Source organism: Barbatula barbatula (assembly GCF_947034865.1).
Source record: "Barbatula barbatula genome assembly, chromosome: 25".
NCBI classification, from domain to species: domain Eukaryota; kingdom Metazoa; phylum Chordata; class Actinopteri; order Cypriniformes; family Nemacheilidae; genus Barbatula; species Barbatula barbatula.
The window spans coordinates 7,029,547-7,051,729 of NC_136788.1; the positions used below are offsets into that span (position 1 = coordinate 7,029,547).

Here is a 22,183-nt window from a genome sequence, read left to right on the forward strand (position 1 = left end):
CTATGGCTTTGTGCAAATAAAAGTAAGATTTTTTTTCATTTCCATGTTTTGTATTTAGATAGCTTTCTCAGGAGATTACCAAAGCCCAAAATCCAAAGTGTCACAGGCAAAATAAAAAGAAAAGACGGAAAGAAAATGTAGACACTTTTTGCATAACAGCATAAGACTTTTGCCGGAGGGGCCATGAAAAATTCCTGAACTTTGCAGTAGATGTGAATCTCAGAGGAAAGTCTGGGCCGCTCGACTGAATGCGAAACACAACCGAAACTGCTGTGATTTCTGAAAATTCAGAGTTTTGACAATCCGTTTGAGTATTAAGTAATAAAAGAAATAGGTAATGAAACCTTAAAGTGGCAAATGATGGTTTAAAAATGCTAAAATGTATATCAAATGGTCCTTACCGACTTTTTTTATCATCTTAATTTATTTACTCAACTTGAATCTGTCACAAAGAATCATCATAAATAATAAAGGACGAAAAAGCAGTGTTTAATACATTTATAAGCTATTGTTTACAATCACCTCTGTCCATGTTGTGTCATATCGATGGCTCTCCGCGCAAGCACTGGTGAACCTCCATCCGTAACGCTCAGCACCTCCATGGATTTCCTCTCCGGCCTCCTCTTGCCGTGTCTGTTCAACATGGGTGAATCCACACGCTTCCGTGGTGGATCTACACACAGTTTCAAATACACACAGATTCACACCATCAGAGGCGTTTATCATCGATACAAAGCAATGATCTGGAAAGCTGCATGAGCATCAGCGACTGCTGCAGTTAATGTGTTTGTTAAGCACTGGCATTTGGGCATTTACTTGAGCACCATTTGCATTGACTGATGACCTGGCATACGCTGGTATAAAATTTAAATACAGATTTTCCTGGGAAGTTTTCACAGATTTGGTTGAGAGTGTTGCTATATGTGAAGTCTTTAAAGGAATAGTTCACCTTTAAAATAACAGTTCTGTCATTACTTACATTTTCGTAGCAATGAATGACTTTCCTTCTTCTGTAGAACACAAAAGAAGATATTTTGAGATATGTTGGTAACATTTGGTCTCCATTGACTTGCATTGGTTTTGTGTCAATGGAGACCAACGGTTTTTGGTTAACAACTTTTCAAAATATCTCCTTTTGTGTTTTGCAGAAGAAAGAAAATCACACAGGCACAATGAGTGAATGGTGACAGAATTTTCATTTTAAGGTGAACAATTGCTTTAAATCATGAAATTGTAGTAAACGTTGATTTTAGATCTTCCAAGACAAGTAAAGTTTTTGCATGTTGAGAAAATATGATAAATGTACAGTAAAATGTGCGCTGAGCAATATAAAGACACAGTAAGATCAGTTTTTATCACCGAGTTCATTTAAAGTCAAAACGATCATATTTAGGAGTTCACAAATGAATGTAAATTTGTAAAAATGTTAAACTACTATTCATCTCAATAGTTTCAGTGATTTGACAAGCCAACTGATGAATACTATTTAAACGTCTGTACAGTAGAAATTGTTTGATTTGCAACATCTTCTGTTTATATATTTTCATATTTTGTATGATTAAGACAAGTTACACCACCGGTTTGCTCTAACCCAGTTGACATGATCTCACCTGATGTACAATTCGTAAATACAAACTTCCCAGAGGGACTTGCACGCACCATATGATCAGAATGATTGTGTCATACCTATATCATTACGTGGGGGAAGGTTCTGGTCCTCGTGGCTGGGGTACCTTTCCTTACGATCCAACAGAAGAAAGTAGATCATCTTCTCCTGATTTTCACTGATATATAAAAAGAAGAAAAGAAACAGCCGAATTGTTTATTACGACTCCCATCAGATATCAGGAAAACTTTCATTCCAAACATAACCAATGTAATTCTTAATAAATAAGCTGAACCTGGAAACCTTCAAGGAGGTCTATTCTTACTGCTGATCTGAGATCAGTGTTGCATGCGATACACCTTTAGATCGTCCGGTAGGGTCTGATTTGATAGCAGTGCTCAATCACTCACTCGTCTGACAACAGATCCTTCATTAGTTTATTCTTGTCGCGGAAGCACCCTAGCGAGTGCATGCTATCCAGAACATCTGGGTCGATGTCGTCTGCTGAGGGGACGCTGCGGATCGCCACCTTCCTGGGCACCGGCTGCTCCGGTTCCGGCTCGTTCTTGCCTCCTCTGGAGAGTGACATGAAACTATCAGTGACATGAAACTTTCCAGATTATTCTCTTAAACAGACAGAATGTATTCAGAAAGAAGACACATTCTGAGTGTGACATTTCTGCAATCTATGGGCAGTAATGACAATTTGATGTGTATAGAAATACTGTAAGGCTCGGGGGATCCAATAAACAAGGGCCAAACTCATTTCCGTGTAAAAGATTTGTCATTTTTACGTCGTCACATGATGTTGCATTCTTACTGTGTCACTATTGAAACAGTTACATACTGTTTCCAAGTTCAAGCTTCCACTCATTTCCAGTGAGACGGCGATTTAAACAACCATTGATGAGCATTTGTTATTCATATCACACATTTAAATGGAACTTTTATAAACTCGAGTCTCACAGAATCTCAGAAATCAATATTTTAATCAATTAAATAGAAAAATTAAAATGAACCGCTGTCTGGACATCCGGGATTTTGTTATAGAGATAAAGGTTAGAATCGTGTTTTGGTGGTACATGGCATCTGGCTTAACAAGCGGATATCCTTTGTCACAATTTACAATTAATAAAAAGTAAAGAATTCAATAACTTTAACACAGTAAGACAGCATACATTTGACATCAAATAGATATAGCTTCTACTGTAATATTTTAATAATGATACTGTTTTAGACTTCATTTGCAAGATGGATAGACATAAAAAAGCTTCACTGGACCTAGAAAGTTTGCAAAAAATTCAATCAGATTATTGACAGATTATCCGTAATGTGAAATTTCACAGGAGTAATATTTTGGAGGATCTTTTGAAACACTAATTATGTCTTCAGAGTTGTATAAAGTCCTTAAATAATGGAAAGTTGCTTTTATAACCTTAGAATGCGCTATTTCTGGGGTTGTTAAAGGATTCAAAAGTTTAGGTTTATATAAGAATGTCTTTATAAGCACATACACAAATATGCATGTATTTAAATGGATTAATTCTTCCCCATTTTTTCTTTATCATGGAGTGGATAGTGTCATCATCCACCACTTTTATATCATATGGACACCCAGGATGATTTTGTTGCTGAGCTCAGGGGGGTGTTGTTTGTTTTCTCACAATGTACCAAATTGTCGATTTGGCTGCTCTTAATGTTCCTGGCATCTTTCTGATGAATTTGTTGTGTTTTTGAAACCATGAAACTATGGTCTGTTTCACTTGCATGGAGATCTCCCCGAACCCCATGATGTGGGTTCACAGCAACAGCTTCCGAATGCAAACACCACACGTAGAATCAACTCCAGACCTTTAACACGCTTCATTTATGAAGAAATTATTTAAGGAAAAGCCTGTACCTGTGAATAAAACTGCTTTTGATTCAACTGTCTGACTTTTGGTCCCTTGAAAAAGGGGGAGCTTCATAAAGAGCTGTTATTGCTAAAGTCTTCAGCTAATCTGGATGTGAATACACTATAAATAAAGCTGACGGTGTGCTCTTTGAAACAATATCCATTATAAAACTGTAACTCAAATACATTTTGATACACAGCTTAAATAACAAAAAAATGTGCTTCTGTCCGATTATTTATGGACCTAACTGTATAGAATTGTTGTGTAATATTACCGTTATTGGCGGTATAATATACATCCATCTGGTTATCCCAACATAAGCATTGTGTCCTCATCACCCTGTCGGGGGTTTAAATCGTGATACGACCTGGATGAACGTTATCCCTTGCGTATTATACCATCATTACATTGGCCGTCGTCCACCCTCCTCTCCAAATGTCTATCAGCTATCTGCACCTATTACAAACTTTCCAAATGTATCTTGTTAAAACCAAGTCTAGCATCTTAAATACGCTTCCACCCCGTTCTTCCAATCTATTCCAAATATTTGTTGTCACCATCTGTTCTGAAACATGGTGGCGTATATAAGAGCAGCACAAAACATACGTTTTCTGCTTAAAAACGCTGGCACTGACCAGGAAACGCGTCTGTCATGTCTTTGACCGCAGAGAGGCAGCGAGACAGAAGGGCATGGTACGAGCATGTCAGAGCGACCTTCCCCTGCTGTCTGCCCGCTTTCTCATTCTCTCTTGAGAAAGCCAGACGACCGCGGCGAGAGCACGCGAGTGGACAGCAAATCCCTGCCGGGCCTTTAGAAATGTGTCCTTGGCGCTGACATGTGGGGTCTGTGCCATTTATCACACGCACATGCGTTTTACTCTCCTTCCCGTACCCGGACGCACCCACACACATTTGATCCCAGTGTATCCGTCTGTGATGCCCACTCTGTTTCTAGTCTTTATGTCATAAGTATTGTTTCATCCCCAGGGGATCATGGGAGTTCTGTACTTACATGTACCACGTGTGCTTCTGGATCAGCTCCAGCTGTGAGAGAAAGACACATTCAGATTGTTAAACAGTATGCGTCACAAAACATGTTAACGTGAAAGATGTTCAGGTCAAACACAATATCATTCCAAATTCAGTTGCGGCTTTGACATTAGGTTTAGGGGTGGGGTTAAGGATGTAGCTGTATTATTGTATATTATATCACTGCAAATGTTTTATTTCTTAGCAATTCTGTCTTCTAAATGCATTATCTTGATTGAAGAACCGTACTGTAAATACTAAGAAAGTAATTATTTGCAGTACTTAAGAGAGTTATAATGGAATTTTGTGTTAAGTTTTCCAAAGAAATCCCTGGATGTCTTTCCCAGACGTGATGCTGGCAAGCAAGCGCTTACATCTTATCTCCTCAAAAGCTCACACTTTATCAACCTGGTACCTTGTAAAACCGGCTTGTTTCAAGGCAAACTGGTTCATCCTGAATCATGCAAGTTACATAACACCAGTCAATCACATTACATCTCGCAAGATCAAGAAACTTATTTCGTTTTTTCTGTGCAATATGCATCAGACAGACGGTAGGCGCACCGTGGGTGTCCCGTCTGAGGCTTAAACTAGTTAGATGGCCTATTCATGCCCAAGTAGGTGGTTCTTGGCCTGAACAAGCTCAAATGTGGACCACGTGTTATGCCCCCAGGTCAAAGCTCTGAATACGCAGGCTTAATACTGATCTGAGTCAAGGGCTTCTGTTAAAGAGGGGGCGAAACTGAAAGGTAATCTAGACGGAGAGAGCACGCATCAGTTTTAATGTGAGAGAAGATACATCACTGTGTGATGACGGATTACTGGCTATGTAGAGATGAGAGGTGCAGTGATATCCAATTATTTTTTGCATATCTATCCTTGAGGGGGTCATAACTGATGTCTTCCGTCGCTCTTGCTCACACACACACCCTCTGTTTCTCTGACACAAGGATACATAATACATATGCTAAAATACAAACAGAAATGTGCCCTTGGTTAGTGACAGCGCCCTTTAATCTCAGATAGTTGAATAGTGCATCAAAACAATGAAGAATGATATACACAGATGCTAATTGCGTACAGTAAACGTTTTAACAAAACGTATAGTCACAAGAAATTTCGGCTTCATTCCTTTATGAGTTTCTTTTCAAATATGGGCGAGTGTGTCGAGAGCTGTCATGATCCTGCCTCTCCTTGTCTTGGTTTTCGAGTCTTGTGGCAGGATCATGTCAGTCCCATGTGTTTTGTGTGGAGAAAGAGCATTGTTTTGGTTTGTCACGCCATGCTCTCTCTCCGGTGTTGTGTCCTTTAGCCCCGCCCCCTTGTTTCCCTGTTAGCGCTATTAGTGTTAGTCTTGTCACCGGCCCTGGTCCATCTTTCCCTTAGTGTTTCATTCCCCTCACCTGCCTCGTGCAATCCTCCTGTTAGCTTTCCTTTAGTGTTTCATTCATGTCACCTGCCGCCACTCTCCCTGTGTCATCAGTCCTTGTTAGTGTTTCCCTTTATCAAGCCCCAGTTTCCCTCTGTCTCTTGTCGGTTCATTCTTCACGTTTACCCACCTTCGTCTGTCCTGATACCCTGCCTTCCATTGGAGTTACCTTGTTGCTGTTTCAAAGTTTGTGGACTTATAGTTTATTTATTATTCTTATTACCTCGTTTGTTTTGTCCCCCTGGTGGGAAGTTTTAGTTTTCAGTCTTGTCTTGTTTTTATTCATGTTTTCCCCATCGAGGGTCTTTGTTTAAATAAAGTTTTATTATTTATCAAACCGCTGCCTGCGCTTGGGTTCTGTCCATACTTCATAACAGAGAGCGATCAAACTTTATCAGTAACATAAATACGTCTGTTTGGTGCAGTCGTGCCTTGAAACCCATTGTGACATATTAAAATGAGTATGTCATAACTTTGTCTAAGATGTTTCCAAGATGGTTCCCAAGGAGAAATAAAAAGGGAAAAGAGATCACCATGAGAAAATATATGAGGATATAAAATGATTGTGATTTATAATCTGATATGAGTTTAGTTTAGTCAAACTTTAGTAACATGTGAAATGAAGGCTTCCCAAATTTAAGAATCTTTTTCTACATTTGATGAATTTTACCATAAAAAATAAACCAAGGTCACATTTCAACCCCCCCCCCAAAAGAAATACCCAAAAGAAAAAGATTAAAAAGCAATTTGTAATAAAACATGTTGCATTGTGGAATCCCTAAATTATTTTTACTGTAAAAAAAACATTTCTTTACTTTTTTTACTTTAACATTATGTATTTGTTTATTGGAATAAAATAAAATATTGGCTTAAACTTTTGTGGAAAAAACTTAAACTAACCAATTTTTTTTATGTTGCCACAGAAAACTTTAAATGACAGTAAAATTTTAATAATAAACAAAAACTAAAAGAAATTAAAAAGAAATGAATCTTTTATATCAACATAAAAATAAACAAATACATAATGAAATGGCATATTGAAATGAGCTACAAATTAGCAAAAAATTCACTACAACATAAAAACTGAGCCACTAAAAATAAAAGCTAATTAAACATCTAAATAAAAATACAATAAAACTAAAAACAAAAGTATAATTACTCTACATTTAAATAGTCTGACATCCTGTGAGTAGTATGGCGCACCAGGCTAACAGAGGGTAAACAGTGACCCAGCTCCATCTATCTAGATCTGTATCCCGAGAGGTGTCATGGCTGAAATGTATTTTAGACAAAGTGTAATACATTGATTTTTTATATCGAAGTATCAATATTCAGTGGCAACGACATAAACAAACAGCTTTCGGCAGACTTCGGCAAAGAATCAATTAATGATGCGTAGTTTTAATTGAATAAATATTGAAAGTATAACCAAACACAGACCGGAAGTTGACTTCAGCCAGGGGTGTGTCCCCGATGAAACCGCCTATATGCTATAAGAATATAAGTCTGTTAACTTCATTTCTTTACGGAAAGCAGAATTGCTTCTTTGTGATTTTAAAGTGAATTATGATGCACATCTTCAGACACGAAGAGTCCGACATGCTGCTTTGAGATTCACAAAGAAACAGACCAAAAAACACCATTTGACCCAAGATATGATTATAGTGTGGATTCAATGGCATATCTTCTTTTTCTCCAGTCAAAGTGTATGAGAGCCATATGACAAACGGACAAATAGCAGATCCAGGAGGACTCTGATAGTGGAGTGTATTCAAGGGCAACAGCAGTGGTTACTATGTGCATCTTCTGTGAAGAGAGAAAGGTCATGATGATAGCAGATGTGTCTGACTCAGGCCATCTCTAAACACGAGCTCAATGTGATGAAAAACCACGCTGCCTTTGAACTGTCCGACCGGGTTTACTATCTACACATCAAACCCACGTTCATTTCAAACACCTCATTTTTCTTTCACTCTCTATCGCTCATTCTCAGTCACAATATCAAAGTTGCCCGATGAATCTAAGGAAGACAAAACTAAAATAATTGTATTGACTGCAAACTGCTTGTACTCATTGTTTGATCATTAACGTCGTCATATTGAATTTGTAATTAATATTACATTAACATGCAGGGAGTTATTATGGGTTTCAGCTCCAGACGGTATGCTCATAAAATGTTTCAAAGCTGTTCCAAAATCCAAAGCTTCAATCTGATTGGCTGTTTTCTTTTATTTGAAATGTGATGTTTGTTGGTCCATTTGGAAAAAGGTTTTGAGGCGGAACTCACCGTTAACCGTTTGCCGGCATCCACCTCGATCATTCCCCTCAGAAGGTTCTGGCAGTCGGGCGGAATGAAGTGGGGCATGTGAAACACCCCCAGCTTCACCTTCTCTAACAAGTTTCGTAAATTATCATCGTCAAACGGCAGCGCTCCCTGAGAGAAAGACAGATGAAAGAGAGAGAGAGAGATACATCAAATTCTGAGGAGCGATTCAGAGCAAACAAATGGAAACAAATAAAAATAGAACAAATTAGTGAAGATGAGAGACAATCGACTGTAAATAATAAGAAATGTGAAATCAAGGGAGATGGTTTTGAAATAATAACTCTGAATCTTTGTTCTCCTGTGAGGGTCTGTCGGAACGGCTGACATGCTTCATTTTCAAATAGCGATTAAATGAAATTGCAAGAACGCAGAACGAAACAAACACGATTGACACACATCGAGTTAATGCACAGCAATTGCTCTGGATCCAGGAGGATTTTGTGTCTGCCAGCAATCTGTTTTATTTTGGATTTCTGTACCGTCTGCCTGTCTGCAGCGGGTCGAAATATATATTTCATAAAGGCAAGACCAAATGAACTTCAGCAGAACGCAAAATAAAACATTCAAGAGGTGGAGACCAAAACAGGTGACAATAAGAGACAGGGTGAGACATCTAAATGTAAAGACATAATCTACATGGATAGTTCATGTATAGTTGTCCTGGTTTTATATTTTACTGGCGCGTGAAGAACAGATTCGTTCAGAATGCCTGGATTATCTGAGAAGCACAATGAATCATCTCTTTCTAAAACGTCAAAAACAATCCAAGCTGGGTTAAGAAACTGCCGTCGGGGTGGACATAAAACCTCTCAGACTCGAGGGTCGGAACTTGGCACTCAAAATTGAGCAAGGGCATTGAAAATGAGCAGAAACTCTCTGGGATATTGCCACGATTCAGACACGTAGGTAAAACATTTCAAATAAATGAACTAATAATGGAGTCCAGAGGTGTATTCCATACCCGCTTAAAATTGTATAGTCTCTGGGACTTAAAAACATCCATTTCCAGCCTTGCTATTTTATACACCATTAAATTAAACAATTTCTGACAGAAAAGCACAGGGTCGCCATGTTGAAAATTTGACTTCAATATCTAGCACGTCTTCCAAAATGAGCAATGTAAAAAAAGTTTGAGGGTTATTTACTGTGCATGTCTCGGTAAACAATAAAAAAAATTAATGTAGAACATGTAATTTTGACTGTAATTTTAAATGCCTTTACATTTCTATACATTTGGTACAATAAACTATCATCATATGAATTTGAAATAATACAAGGGTCTGTAAATGAGGCCCATTTTTATATCTGGGTGAACTGTTGTTTTAAGGTAAACTCTCGCCTGACTCTCGTATGACTCACCACCAACAGAGCAAACAGAATGACCCCACAGCTCCAAACGTCTGCTTTCCTTCCGTCATACTTTTCACCCTGCACACACAAGGACAGAAGGTCAGATCGCAATGATTTCCAATTGCATTTGAGATGAGCGCAATCATGCATTATACAGAGGGTTGTGTTTGTTTATATTTCATGTATGATGTAAAAATCTGACAGTGAAGTAAAACTTACTCTGATAACTTCAGGACAGGCGTAATGAGGCGACCTGTGAAAGGACCACATTTGATTAAGATTCAAAGGGTCACGACTTGCATCTTGTCCTTCAAATTTTAATCTATTAATAAACACTTCTGATGTATTGACACCAAAGACGTAGCATCGCAATTCTCACTCTTGATTATTCACAGGATTGCTATTGGATTTTTTGCACCACTTATGCAATTAAACACTTGTGACGGGGAGTGTCTTCGTGCATCTGTACGTTAATAACTCTTTGCCCGAATAACCATGTCCCTGTATGATAGGTCCCAAGTATTTTGCGTAGATGGAGAAGAGGAGTGGTCCAAGCACTGATCCCTGAGGGACCCTTGTGGTGACTCACACTTTTACTTTTGTGGCGTTTCACAATTTTGACGTGATGCGTTGACAAGATGCACTTCCATACTAACATGTGTAGATCGCTTATAAAAGATGTGGTGTGGCATAATTTGTGTTGAATTAGCACTTTGAAGCTTAAACAACTTGCAACAGCTTTAAACAAATAATACTGTTTAACAATAAAAAAATTATTAACTGTTGTCATATTAGTTTTGCATTTAAAATAACTTATTATTTGTTTTAATGCATAGATAGAGTAATCGTTCACATCAGCATCGATTTGCATGGTAAAAATGATTATTTTCCACAGCTCTAATAACAATACACTGCAATAAATAGCAATATTTTACCAACATATATTTTTACTGAAAGAGTTGACAGATTATTAACACATGAACATTTGTTTGTGTAGAATGACTAATATTCAGATTTGGTGGTGGAAGAAGATAACGTCTTCCTTGAGTAATTAGCGTCAGAAGATGGTGGCTTCCTGATTCATCATCTGTCATCTCTGTTCATCTCTCTTGGCAAATCCTGTTCCCCAACACTGCAGTGCATTAGTGCATGACACTCTTCCCAACAACACAAGTGCGAACATGTTTTTTCAGAGATAAACAGGCACATTCAGAGCTAATCATATTAGCCAGAGATTTTCTCAGTGAGCTGTCAACATTTCCCATGATCCCTCGAACACCTTTACAAGCGTGCGCCTATGCAAATACCAATATCCTATTTGGGAGGGCTTTCTCTTGTCATGCAAACATATTCAGCTAGAAGTACTCTGACTGCATACAGAAATACAAAAAAAAAATCTCAACCCAAAAGTTGGCGTCCGAAAGATCTGGAGAAACAGAAGCAAAACAGTTTTGTGGAGAACTTGTGAAATTGCAATTGAACTTTCTTATCAAAATGAATACTAATAAATAAACGTAATTTATGAGCTTTAACAATAACAAAGCATCAAATCTGCCTTCAACACATACGGCGCAACCTTTACTGTTAGAAGTCAAAAAGCGTAACAATCGCCGCGGTTACAGATCTTCCTCTAAATCACACGTGCTAAATCTGAGAGATCAAACCAATACAACGTTGTAAGGGCATAAAATGTTTCCATTGTTTACGTTGATGAGTAAGGCGAATTAGAGATGAAAATAAACCATTAACGGATGAGTCTATCGAGGAACCCTGCAGTGCCGCGTGCCAGAACATTCATCTACTTCAAGCTCTTTGCTAAAGCTCATTTCCTCCCTCATTTCTGCACGAGCCGTCAGCCTATGACAGGGAGATATTAGACACCTCCAAGACTCGTGTGGGTTTGCAAACGATTAGACATCTCAATTCAAGCGTCTCTTTTTGGTGCAATGGATAATTATCACAAGGCGAAATTAATAAAGACGGAATAAACACAATTTCAAAACAGAGAAAAAAAAAAACATAATTCAATATATATTATTCAAACTGTGTGAGCCGATACAAATTCAGCGCGTATTATTATCCAAAGTTGCTGTGATCCAGCTGTCTGTCAAAATCCTTTCTCGATCTCTGGGAGTATTTGCACACATCACTTTAAAATGAATATGAAAAGAATCAGATCTTGGTTTGAACACCCGTCGTGAGCCAAATGACAGATCAAAGGTCAAAGGAACGTCTAGCAGACAGATCCAGTAATGGTGATGTCATGTATTAATGTGTTTCATTAATGCTGTCATGTGTTCTAATGAATTTGCACGACTCGTCCAGTCATCACGGGCACGGTATATGGACATTTTAGAAAACCTTTTATCGAGATTGGCAGGCTGGATTTCTGATTGTGTTTTAATTAGCAATCGCAACAATGAATAGACTTATGAAAAGGATTATTATACTTTTTAATGTCTCAAAAAAAAGGTTTCTCTGCTCAAATGCTCAAAAAGAGCGAAATTTACTTCTTGAAATGTGACCCTGTCTTTGAAAAATCCGGATTTAAATCATATAATCTAATTATGAGATTAGGAGCATCAAAGTTGTCTTAGCCATTCAAAAAGATGAAAATAGGGTTTAGGGTAGCTTTTTCAGATTTTCATTGCAGTCTTTATGTTTTAAATACTGAAATACTGAAATCAATTACTTTATTGACACTACGCTTTTAGTTTTATACAAAAATACAATATAAATTGGCTTTCTAAACAATCATTTGAAGTCAGTAATACATATATCACCGTTATATTTTCACAGAATGTTCTTAGTATTATGAAGAAGGATTTTATGTAGAAAAAGAAAGAGAGTTCTCCTGTAAAGCTGCTTTGCAACAGTGTCAACTGAGAAAAACGCTATACAAATAAACTTAAATTGAACTGAAAAAAGTAAATCACAGAAAAATGTCTTTAGCTAGGTTTTAACGGGCAAGGTCACATATTTAAGAATGCAGCATTAATGGATATAAATCAAAATGTTTCGACTAAAAAACCCTGACGTAAAGTCATTATATGTACAACAATCGGAGTGCCTTGTTTGTGGCCATAGATTCATACAGTAAACATATCACTACATGACTATTAGAGTATCCCTAAATACAAAAAAATCTGGAATAAAATGAATCTGTATAAAAATGACCGTAACCTCCAATATAAATATTGCACAACATACTAATGAATCTCTTATTGATTCATCGATTACAGACTGATGCTGTAACATGACAATATAAACATTAAAACTGAAGCGTGCAGACGGCTTGTCTTTTATCCAGCTTGTGTTAAAGATACATAGTCCCGTAATGACTCACAACGTGAAAATATTCATAACAATCATAAACGGTCAAGGCCGCGACGTTTCAGACCAGCACACAATTTCTTTAGAGGTCATTTTAAGCGTGACGCAACAAATCCAGATCCAGTGTTGAGTCACGATGCTGAGAGGCTACTGGATTTCCTGACCAGCTGTCACCCTGTGATGTAAGAAGGTTTGGACAAAAGTACTAGGTGAGGTGTCCGCTTTGACCTAAACAAAACTCCAATTATATAAATATGAGGCGACTCAACATAAGGTATTTCAATGCATTCAAATTGAACCTATGACGTTGTCCAACTGTAATCCTAAAGGTCGAGCAGAAGAAATGAATCTGCTCGAGAATATTAAAAGGTTTCCAGTAAGTATTGTTTGCACAGGGCTAATATCAAATGCCGTTATAACCAAAAGATTTTCTTACTGTTAATAGGTTGCATTTAAATTGCATTTACAAATGATTACAGTAACTATAGTACTGCATAGACTTTATTTTAGAAATACAAAGCTGTGGAAAGAATCAGCACTTTTTCATCAGCATGTCTAGATGCATTGTGGTCATTTCAGTCCAGTGTCTGTTGAATAAAAATAAATCAAACCTCAGGAGTTACAAAGTCATCCAACAGCAATGTGAAAGACTGAGAGCATGACAAGACACATGAAAACTGTGATAAAAATCCAGGTTATTGGATAAAAAACATTATTACAAATATTATCGTTTGTTTTAGATGCAATGCAATGTGTATACACGATTTACTGTTCAAAAACGATGTATTTTACACATGCCGTGCATGTTTGTATCTCCTCTTTGCCCCGCCTCTCTGAAACGTGCTGATTTTTTACGAAGTTCATCGCTTTGAAAAGCGAGGTTTGCTATGATTGGCCAGTTAACCAGTGCGTAGTGATTGGTTGAGTACTGCAAGCATTTGAGGAAAAGGAATGCCTCTTCCTGTATTTGGAACATCAGGTTCCAAAGCAATTGTACTGACAGGTACGCCCACCTTACTTTTGTATACATTTGGGCGGTCTTAGTCTAATCATACCACGAACTGACATAGATTTGTGGGGGTGTGGTTACACGAGGCATTTCAGGAAGGTCTGGGTAAGTATGCGCTTTTAGATAGAATGGATCTTTTGTTCCTTCACTTTCAAATTTCATTTTACGTGTCTAACACATTCATGGGCCACCTATAACACAACAAAGACACAGAAAAACACAAATTCATGCCATATGACCCCTTTAAACGTGAATATGAACTTTCTTTGCAGTATTTGAGGTCTGAAAATACAGTGCTTCTTTTTTTTCATTTTCTGAAAATAAATGCAAACAGAAACAATATTTTTATTAAAGATCTGAGATAAATATTGTTAGTAGATATAGAATTAAACAAAGATAATTATTTAATCAAAACACATACCTATAAATAGTAAATCCAGAAAAAACTAAATACATTTTATATGGTCTCTTCATTTTGAATTCTGAACTCAAACCGGCACTTTTGGCACACGTTTGTTGAAAGCCTTATGATTCATGTTACCCAGCATGCACCTAAGAATAATCCAAAGAGCATCATGCACATTTTATATGCAACGTGGGCAACGTGGACAAAATCACACAGGGAAAAGGAAGAAGAATCATAAAAGGAAGATATTTGGTGGTGGCCAAAATCTGGCATCAAGATCTGCATCACAAACTCTACTATATACTTTGTCGACGAAACGATCCCAGAACGCATTCATGAAAGATTAATAAAAAAAGAAAACGCGACTATTATAAATATGCTTGTATAGTTTGTATAACACAAAATTGTGCTCTGTATTTTTATTCTTATTCAACTCCCAGACCTATAGAAACTTTAGTCATTGCTGTGTACTCAAACTAAGCAGGCAAGGATTTGAAATATATAATAACACAATTCAGTGACTTTTTACCTTTAACTGCCTCCACATACTGCAAAAGCTAGTTTCACCTGTGACCCCCGCCATATGTATTAAAACGGGTCACTCAGTACTGACGTCATGTGTACATTTATCACTACCTGAACTTGCAAACCAATTGCTATTTAGTATTTACCAACATTACAGTGGACAGTTACTATTTATAGTGTGAAATGCCAATGACCGAGGTCACGGGTAAAAACAGGCAAAAACAGCTCATTTAAATCTAAGAGTCAGATACAATTAATGAGCGAAAATACTCCAACAGTTTCGAGTAAGTTACCTTTGACTACCACTTCAAGTTCACAGCACTGAAATGACTGTGTGGTCCAGTAATTATTGCCATTTTACAGAAATAACTGACCTCCGTTAAGTCTTTTACGCATCTTCGAAGTCACGACATGACCTAAAGGCAGCGATTGTCCCCATTATTAGTGTTGTTAATCACTCACCCACAGCTGGTCTCCAGCAGACTGTCGCCCACCTGCAGGGACGCCATGCCAAAGTCTGCGACCCGAATGTTGTTTTTCTCATCCAGCAACAGGTTTTCTGGCTTTAGGTCCCTGTGACTGCATGTGAGATAAACACCCAAACATATTAAAGTGACATTTCACAAGTGACATGATACAAAAAACTGTAATTTTGCAATCTCATAGTGTTGATGTAATATATTAACATATACAGTATTTTTTTCACAGAGGTGAATATAAATAATTACAATAGCATTATTAATAAGCAATAATAGCAATAAGAATACCTTAATAGTTTTTAAATTAAAATTAAATAAATGAACATTACCAATAGTTATTATTAATAATTAACTAATAATATACTGTAATAAACTAATATAATATTATTAATTAAGCAAATCATTAAAATTAACTAATAATTAATATTCTAATAATAAAATTTAATTAGTATATAGTTGTATATATAATGTAAGATTGCCACTACATTATCAACTCTATCAAACATATAGACTTTTTTTTTCGTTTTTCCTGCCAACGGTTTCATGGGAAATAAAAGACAACATGTGTTTTTGCAGGGCCGCCGCTCCCACCACGCGAATCACGCGCTGTGCGTAGGGCACCAACTGCTGAGGGGGCACCAAAAATAGCCTAATGAAAAAAAATATATTTTTAGGCTATAGAAAAATTATTAGGCAGGCACATTATAGCCATGTATATGTAAAAAAAAAATGTCCGAACAATCCCATATCACCCCATCCACACCACCACCCGCCCATGTACGGTCCCCGCGGCAGTGCCGGTTGATCGCGCGTGCGCCTGACGCAGTTTGACACACGGTAGTCTAGGCAACTTATTTGGAAATGGCCCCGAAAAGACAGCAGGAGTCAGGATCAGAGAAAAGAAAGAAGAAATTGAGAGATGATGCCCGTGCATCACTTGCAGGTAAGTCCATGTTTAATAAAATTTTATTCGGGAAATGTGCATGATGTGCTGCTACTGATCGTAATGCGCGTCGAACTTGTGTAACGGAGGCCAGCTAGTGAAGAGCTATGGAGTGTGTAAACCTCACTACCCAACCAACAGAGACACTTTAGCCTCCTCATTAGAGCGCCCGTCTCCCATTCGGACCGACGTCAGTTCGAAGCCTGTGCAGAGCGGGGTGAGTAACTTTAATTTCGGTGCAGCTTGCAATCTGAATTGAGATTTTACTGTTAAACATTGATAGTTTTTTGTTTTGCTATTCTGTTTACTGAAGAAAAGTTTGCACCTTTAAGGTATCATAATGGAATTATGCTTAGGGAACCAAAATGGCTAGCAGCGGCCCTGTGTATTTGACATCAGAGAGATCTAAACCCGCTGGATCACACAATCATCAATGCTCATCTAAGCCTACAAATAAGGTTGGAAAAAAGCTTTGCAGTTGTCTCTGTCTCTTTATCTGTTCTTCTCTTTCAGAGCTGCCAGTCCACAAAACCCAGTGGGAGGACATGACAGATGCCCGCCGTGCCGGAGTGTGATGTTAAGCACCTACCCATCTGACCACAGGCTGACACCGGCGAGCTGTTTTACATAATAATTCTGCTTTGTTTCCAACCACATCACAATTAATTCCAAAGTTGCAGTTAATTAATTTGCTGTCTCACTTTTCATAGTTCCAAGCAAAACAATACAGTTTCAAAGTCTTTTGTACACTATTCAGGGCACAACCACACAAGGAATGTCATACGCTCATGATGTGCTAAAAGAAAGCAGCATATTTATTATTGCTCACACTTTGGTCTGTTCGAACGTTCCATAATAATTTTGAGCAAATAATAGAGAAAAACAATAAAGACGGGACCCAGAAAAAAAACAGTATAGAGACCAAAATACCAGACACTTAGGATTAGGCTTTTCTGACTCAGACTACAAAGCTACCTAGTGACCACATACACAGTAACTGAACAGCATCATACCTAAAGAAGCATACCAAAGATTCAAGATTTTGATGTGTCACATATATAAAAAAAGGTGCATATAGTGCATCCCGAAAGTATTCACAGCGCTTCACTTTTTCCACATTTTGTCATGTTACAGTCTTATTCCAAAATGGATTAAATTCATTATTTTCCTCAAAATTCTACAAACAATACACCATAATGACAACGTGAAAGAAGTTTGTTTGAAATCTTTGCAAATTTAGCACATGCACATAAGTATTCACAGCCTTTGCCATAACGCTCAAAATTGAGCTCAGTTGCATCCTGTTTCCACTGATCTTCCTTGAGATGTTTCTACAACTTGATTGTGTCCACCTGTGTAAATTCAGTTGATTGGACATGATTTGGAAAGGCACACACCTGACTATATAAGGTCCAACACTTAACAGTTCATGTCAGAGCACAAACCAAGCCATGAAGTCCAAGGAATTGTCTGTGGACCTAGAAACATTTCTGCCGCATTGAAAGGTCCCAATGAGCACAGTGGCCTCCATCATCCGTAAATGAAACCATCAGGACTCTTCCTAAAGCTGGCCGATTGGCCAAACTGAGCGATTGGGGAGAAGGGCCTTAGTCAGGGAGGTGACCAAGAACCCGATGGTCAATCTGACAGAGCTCCAGCATGTCTCTGTGGAGAGAGGAGAACCTTCCAGAAGAACAACCATCTGACGGAAGCCACTTCTCATTAAAAGGTTTGCCAAAAGGCACCTGAAGGACTCTCCGACCATGAGAAACAAAATTATGGACACACTGATGACAATCAAATATTCACTCCATGAAATTTAAGACTAACAGTACTAACATTTTCATAGAGGTTATAAAACCAACAACAACGGAACGAATCTATGAACCCTCATATGCACCCGTCATAAAATGAAATATGAGATTTACAGCTCAATGATATCAAAGGGACACATTGCAGAGGTGTGTTTTATAAGCTGCCACGTCACTAACATCCCTAATGGCTCTTTAAATTCACATTTGCGAGCATTAACAGAATCCAGACGTCGTAATCTCTCCCTGACAGAAACAGTTTGTTGATATGATCACAGACCGCTCGCGTATATTCCTTTCGGCCGGGTATTAATCTGACAGCGGCGAGGTTAATTTCAATGCCTACAGCCTGCCGGTTAATGGAGAACGGAAGCAGAGAAAAGGAAATATAAACAAAGTGCATGTTAGTGTAGTTGTGGTAATAAACCCTCCCGTGACGTTTCTGATACTATCGGCTTTCTGTTGCTCGCTGAGGGCGTAGAGGCCCTGGAGGCCCACGAGGTCTTAAATTGCACATTTACTGGCCCGGTGAGTCTACGTTTTTATGCGTGCATGGTGTTGTTCTGTTTGTTGATAGAGATCTGCATTTAAATCAGCTTAATGTGTTTTTATGGTTGTGTTTACGATATTGCCGGAACGGCAGTTCTGGCTGAAGTGTTCCTAACTAAACTAATTAAAACTAATAGAAAACAGTATTTTTTTACATCTGTACGTGTAACTTAAGTTTACATGAACACTTTGTAAAAATTTTACAACGAAACAAGCCCTCGCTGTGAAAAAGAATGACGAACCCAAATATGAATAAAAAAAATGTACAATGATAATTTACATTTGGACATAGTGTCTCCTGTATGAGATAATGTTTTAAGATTTACGTTCATGTCTGTCTGAGTCAAGAAACTCAATGTCACAAAATGGCTTGGACAGAACCCAGATGTAGGCAGACAAAGGGTTAACGTAAAACTTTTATTAAATAAAAGACCCACAATGGGGAAAACAAGCACAAAAACACACTAGCAAACAAACACTAGAAACAAACACTTCCCACGAGGGGGACCAAACAAAACAAGAATCTTTAGAAATTATAAATAATAAATTCACAAACTGTAAACAGGAACCAGGTAATCCAATAACAGGGGGATAATACCGTGCACGCAAGACATCAGTGTTGGGCACAGACATTAGACAATGCACCGACACTGAACAGAGAGAAACTGAGACTATATAAAGGGAGACACTAACGAGGAGTGATTACATGGGGAGAGTGGTGACAGGTGATGGGAATAAAACCCTAACAAAGGTGAAACACAAATCAGACGATGGGATTGAAACCCTTAAGAAATTACAGGAGATAGGAGGGTGGGGCTGAGAGACATAACAGGAAGACACGTGTCGTCAAGTAACAACATAAAGCCACATGTCTCCACACATAATACAACAGAAACCCGAAAGACGTGGCAATGTCATGACTCTGCCCAGTGAGCTAGAAAGCTCGAGACAGGAAGGACAGAGTCCTAACACTCAATGGATTGCTTCGCGCTGTATGGCAGTGCTTTTTTATTTGTATTCATATTTTAATTATCATATTTTAATTTTATTTAAAATTTATTTTATTAGTTATAATATTAGAATTATATAATTACTAACATAATAATAATTAATTATTAATAAAATTTTGTAACAATTAATTCATAATGTTACTTTTATGTTAAATGTTTACGACTTTGTTTTATGCTTTCGTCATTAAATTCTTTCTTTATTTAATTTTTTTATTTAGTTTTTATTTATTATTATAGTTGTAGTGCCTTAAACTAACTTCATTTTACTTCTGAGGCAACATTTGAAAGTTATTCCAAAAAACGTTGGCAAATATTTGATTTGATTTCACTAAACAGAAACCTTTTCAAAGTTTGAATTTCAGTCAAATAAAATAATCTGTCCGCAGTACAGGTAATTCATTATTCAAATGCATGTTCAATGCTATCTTAATATTTGCATTAGCTCCAATTGGGGTCTTTTCTCGTATTGAATAGAAATGCAATTACTGTATACTGTATCATGATTCGTATAATCAGTCACAATTCATTACAATCAAACTACTTTTTTCAATTAGCCAACAGTCTTATTAAAAACAAATACTACGAACACAAAAATGACAATTCTGTACGTTCCCTGTAGAGCTCATATGTATGAGTTAGGTCCATTAACTCAATGAGCACAAACAAGCTTTACATTACTGTAATGTAAAGAACAGCAGGCAGTGAATGTGAAAGTCCATTAACAAAAGTAATCTCATGCTGTTCACAGCGGTCTCATTATAATGCTGTTTAATTATGCAACATGTATGTGCTCTGTATGTTCACTAACACTTGGGTTTACATGCGTGCTGGCTGTCGGATAAAAAAACGAAACTGGTTCCGCGGATGGAGCCGTCTTTGCTTTAAGACAACTATCTGCTGTCTCGCTGCCATAGTTTGACCAAACTCCCCATAACATTCATTCGCTTTAAATCGACTACGCCATTCCTGTCAAATGGTTTGCCAGCTGATGTGCCTTGGGATAATAGGCTGTAATAAAAACGCTAATAACCATCAGAGTTTTTTATTCATGAAAACACTTCAATAGCCTACACTGAGTGTGTTAAAGTATTTTATTGGTAAAATCAAAACTAAGTTAAAGTAAAAATGCAAATTTAATACTAAATTAAATTGTATATGTGAAATTAAACTGCGATGGAGAAAAGCTTATTGCATAGTGGTATGAATCAAAGGGGATAAGGTATAGCTAAGAGCGCTCCAGACCAACCTTACGAACTTACAGAAGCTATACTTAACTAAGAGGGTTTCGGGAAACACGGCCCTGATCTTTATATCTGCCGGTTATTTCTGGAACAGGTGGGCGTCAAGTGATTCAAGGAAGGGCTCAGACCTGCAATTCTGCTGACAGGAGCACTGTTGTCCATTTATAAAGTGTTATTGGTCCATACAGCAGGCCTAAAAAGTATTTAGACGGACTGACATGTACAACTGCATTAGACAACAAAATACCCAAACAAATCGCATGAGAGATGATGTTTAAATCAGAAAACCAAACATCTTTGCAGTATCCTTATTTATGATCAATTAACAAAAAAGACCATGAGGTAATATTGCTTATTGTTTACCGAGTACAGGAAGAACAGATCATTCCTTTTTCTCCATCTTTGTTTCAAGTTACCCCGTGAAAAGGACACTGCATCACAGAAATAAAAACTAACATCACAAAGACAAAGAAATATCTGTTCATAATAGTCATCCTGTCTTACGATGTCTCCAAATATATACGCACTTGTCTGACAGGTAAAGCCTCTATAAGTGTCTATATTCGGGGAAATTGTCTAGAAGATAAAGATAATGATCTCGTAGGTGGATGGCAAGGTGTGGAATGAGCAGTCACCCTTCGGCAATTAAAACGTCTAAAACGCTGACGTTTCTATATCCGTGTCTTCCTGTCAATCTGTCCATCATAATTAAAAAAATAAGCATTCTATCAAAGACTTTCCGACAGGATAGAAAGGAATGACAAAACTACCGAAAGAGAGCAGACGAGGAAAAAGCTGAAATAGAAGAACGTATGAGGAAAAGATGGAAGCGGAAAAAGAGAATATTGGGTGTGTATTTCTCCCATCATCCCCTGCTGACTGTCCCGGCAGGAGATCAGAGAGGACGGACATCTCTCAGCCTCATGAGACCCGAGCAAACAGCCGGGGAAATGTGACAGCGTGACGGGGACATTCCTCATGGATTGTGTAGCACACTGCCCCACCGCTGCATCTGGAGACGAGAGACCGCGAGACGCTCAGACCACTGAGCTCCGCAGGCACGCGGAAGGTCCACAGAAGTGAGGTTTATTACAGATGTGAGTTTATTGCGTGACTGTGATTTATCATATACGACACCCACATTGTGTGCATGGCTGTGTGTGTATATGAGAGACAGAGAGAGAGACTGTAAGATATTAATATAGTAATTTAAGGATTTTATGGAAGTTTTTTAGATTTGTC

The 22,183-nt window shown here is 37.8% G+C and overlaps 1 protein-coding gene across 2 annotated transcripts in view; it reads right to left on the bottom strand.

The window, feature by feature from the left end:
- Window positions 1-22,183, bottom strand: part of brsk2a (BR serine/threonine kinase 2a) — a 152,456-nt gene that overhangs the window by 25,880 nt on the left and 104,393 nt on the right. For both annotated transcript variants that reach the window (XM_079450626.1, XM_079450625.1), the window contains exons 5-12: window positions 15,371-15,487; window positions 9,855-9,888; window positions 9,645-9,713; window positions 8,247-8,393; window positions 4,514-4,545; window positions 2,017-2,181; window positions 1,687-1,784; window positions 523-673 (exon numbers count right to left, since the gene is read on the bottom strand). In XM_079450626.1, the coding sequence (XP_079306752.1) occupies window positions 523-673; window positions 1,687-1,784; window positions 2,017-2,181; window positions 4,514-4,545; window positions 8,247-8,393; window positions 9,645-9,713; window positions 9,855-9,888; window positions 15,371-15,487 (813 nt within the window). The remainder of the gene's footprint in view (window positions 1-522; window positions 674-1,686; window positions 1,785-2,016; window positions 2,182-4,513; window positions 4,546-8,246; window positions 8,394-9,644; window positions 9,714-9,854; window positions 9,889-15,370; window positions 15,488-22,183) is intronic.